Source organism: Limulus polyphemus, unplaced genomic scaffold (genome assembly GCF_000517525.1).
Source record: "Limulus polyphemus unplaced genomic scaffold, Limulus_polyphemus-2.1.2 Scaffold7298, whole genome shotgun sequence".
Taxonomy (NCBI): Eukaryota; Metazoa; Arthropoda; class Merostomata; order Xiphosura; family Limulidae; genus Limulus; species Limulus polyphemus.
In genome coordinates this window covers 37,257-39,368 of record NW_013672908.1, presented here as the reverse complement: position 1 = coordinate 39,368, position 2,112 = coordinate 37,257, and the positions used below count along the sequence as shown (strand labels likewise).

Here is a 2,112-nt window from a genome sequence, read left to right as displayed (position 1 = left end):
AAACGGAGACGTAACAATACGATATTATCTTAAATTAATCAGTTCTGTTGCCTGTACGTTACTGTAAGGATATTGTGACATAAGGTGTGTATATTTGAAGTTATCTGCTAGCAACAATACTGTAACAACTTGAATGAACCAGTTCTGTTGCCTGTACGTTACTATAAGGATAATGTAACACTAGGTGTATATAACTGAAGTTATGTTGGTTTAATGTTTCATAGTAATGGCAAGGCTTTAATGAACTTGATCAAGGCCAACGTCGGACCTGGACTTCTGGCTATCCCTAATGCGTTTCGAAATGCTGGCTTACTTGTAAGTACAATTTTGTATATCTTTATTTTTTATCTCTCAACCTTCCATCCTACTATTATTGTATTTAGGTGAAATTAAAGATTTCGAGTTTACACGTACTAAACAGTCATGGAAAAACGGAAGTAATTCTGAGCGTTACTGTTTAGGCCTATTTTTAGATAGAAGAAACTGTACATCAGAAGAAATGAAATTCTAAATTTTACTGTTTAGTTACATAGTGTGGAACTCTTCGAGCACTGAATGCTTGCTCATATAGTTACTAACATATGTGACTAATTATTTTTCTACTATCTGTGGATTATCATTATTTAGCAAAGGTAAGAATTTGATGACAAAAAATAAAAATTTTCTCGCTAACTTACTGCAGTTTAGAAGTTGTTTAGAAGTAACAGCAGTTAGGTAGTGCTACTTACTGTAGTTTAGGAATTTTACTTGCAGTAGTTTGGGAGTGCTCTTTACTGTACTTTGGTAGTGATACGTATTGTAGTTTGGTAGTGATACGTATTGTAGTTTGGTAGTGCTACTTAATGTAGTTCGGGAGTGCTACATACAATAGTTTGGGAGTGATGCATACTGTAGTATTGGAGGACTTTACTGTAGTTTGAGAGTGCTACTTACAGTAGTTTGGGAGTACTATTTACTGTAGTTTGAGAGTGTTATCTATAGTAGTATGGTAGTGCTATTTACAGTAGTTTGGGAGTGTTACCTACAGTGGTTTGGTAGTGCTACTTACTGTAGTTTGAGTCTTATATTATTTTCGTAATGCTTCTGTAATTTGTGAGACCTTCCGGTAAGTTATTTATTCGGCTATTTCTGATGTTTTTATTAGAAGCTGTTAATTTTGTTACGACAGCGGAAATCACGTGACGCTGGTAACACGTCATGAGTTTCTAGAAGGATCATGACTGTTCCTGGCAACTCTAGACTTTTCTATGCACCCTCTATTTTAGTATATAAGCCTGGCAAATAAAGCGGAGTTATAATTGCAGATAGGGTGTTACAGAGACAGGTAATCGAGTCAAGTCGTAAGTAAAGTGCGTGAATCGTTGTGAATTATACCGTATGTTTAAGTTAATGTGACTGTGGAAATTAAGTGTATTGCAAAGTTGTATTGAGAAAGAATAAACTAGTTTTATTTAAGAAAGGACTTGTATCACTAAAATTTTCATCCGAAAGAAATTATACGGGAAATTAACGAACGAACACAGAGACGTAACAAATTGGTGTCAGAAGTGGGATGGAAAAGAAAAAAAATAGAAACGAGAAGTGGCAAATCAAACTACAGCTTAGCAGATTTGATGGCAGCAATACAAGAACAGCAAAAGAAACAAGAAGAACGAGAAAATAAACAAGAAGAGAGATTACAGCAGCTGTTGGAGGAAAAGAAAAGAAACAAGAAGAACGAGAAAATAAACAAGAAGAGAGATTACAGCAGTTGTTGGAGGAGAAAGAAAAGAAACAAGAAGAGAGATTACATCAGTGGCAAGAAAATCTGCAGCAGTGGCAGCTCGAACAGCAAAATAAACAAGATGAGAGAATGCAGCAGTGGCAACTAGAACAAGAAAAGAAACAGGAAGAAAGTCTCCAACAGTTGCAGGAAAGTCAACAACAGTGGCAAAAAGTACAAAAGGAAAACATTAGTAAATTTCAAAGCGAATTAAATACATTAAAGGATGGTTTATTATATTTTACACAAGGAGGATACATTAACCATCGACTTAATCAGCCCCAGACAATGACAAGCCCCTTTCAGACCCCGCAGCTAAACCCTAATGCAGGCATCTTCACTCCTGTTAG

The 2,112-nt window shown here is 35.7% G+C and overlaps 1 protein-coding gene across 1 annotated transcript in view; it reads left to right on the top strand.

The window, feature by feature from the left end:
• LOC106474500 (proton-coupled amino acid transporter 2-like) overlaps nt 1–2,112 on the top strand; it is a 40,906-nt gene that overhangs the window by 2,698 nt on the left and 36,096 nt on the right. The window contains exon 2 of the mRNA XM_022402809.1: nt 225–315. Coding sequence (XP_022258517.1) covers nt 241–315 — 75 coding nt within the window. The 5' untranslated portion in view covers nt 225–240. The remainder of the gene's footprint in view (nt 1–224; nt 316–2,112) is intronic.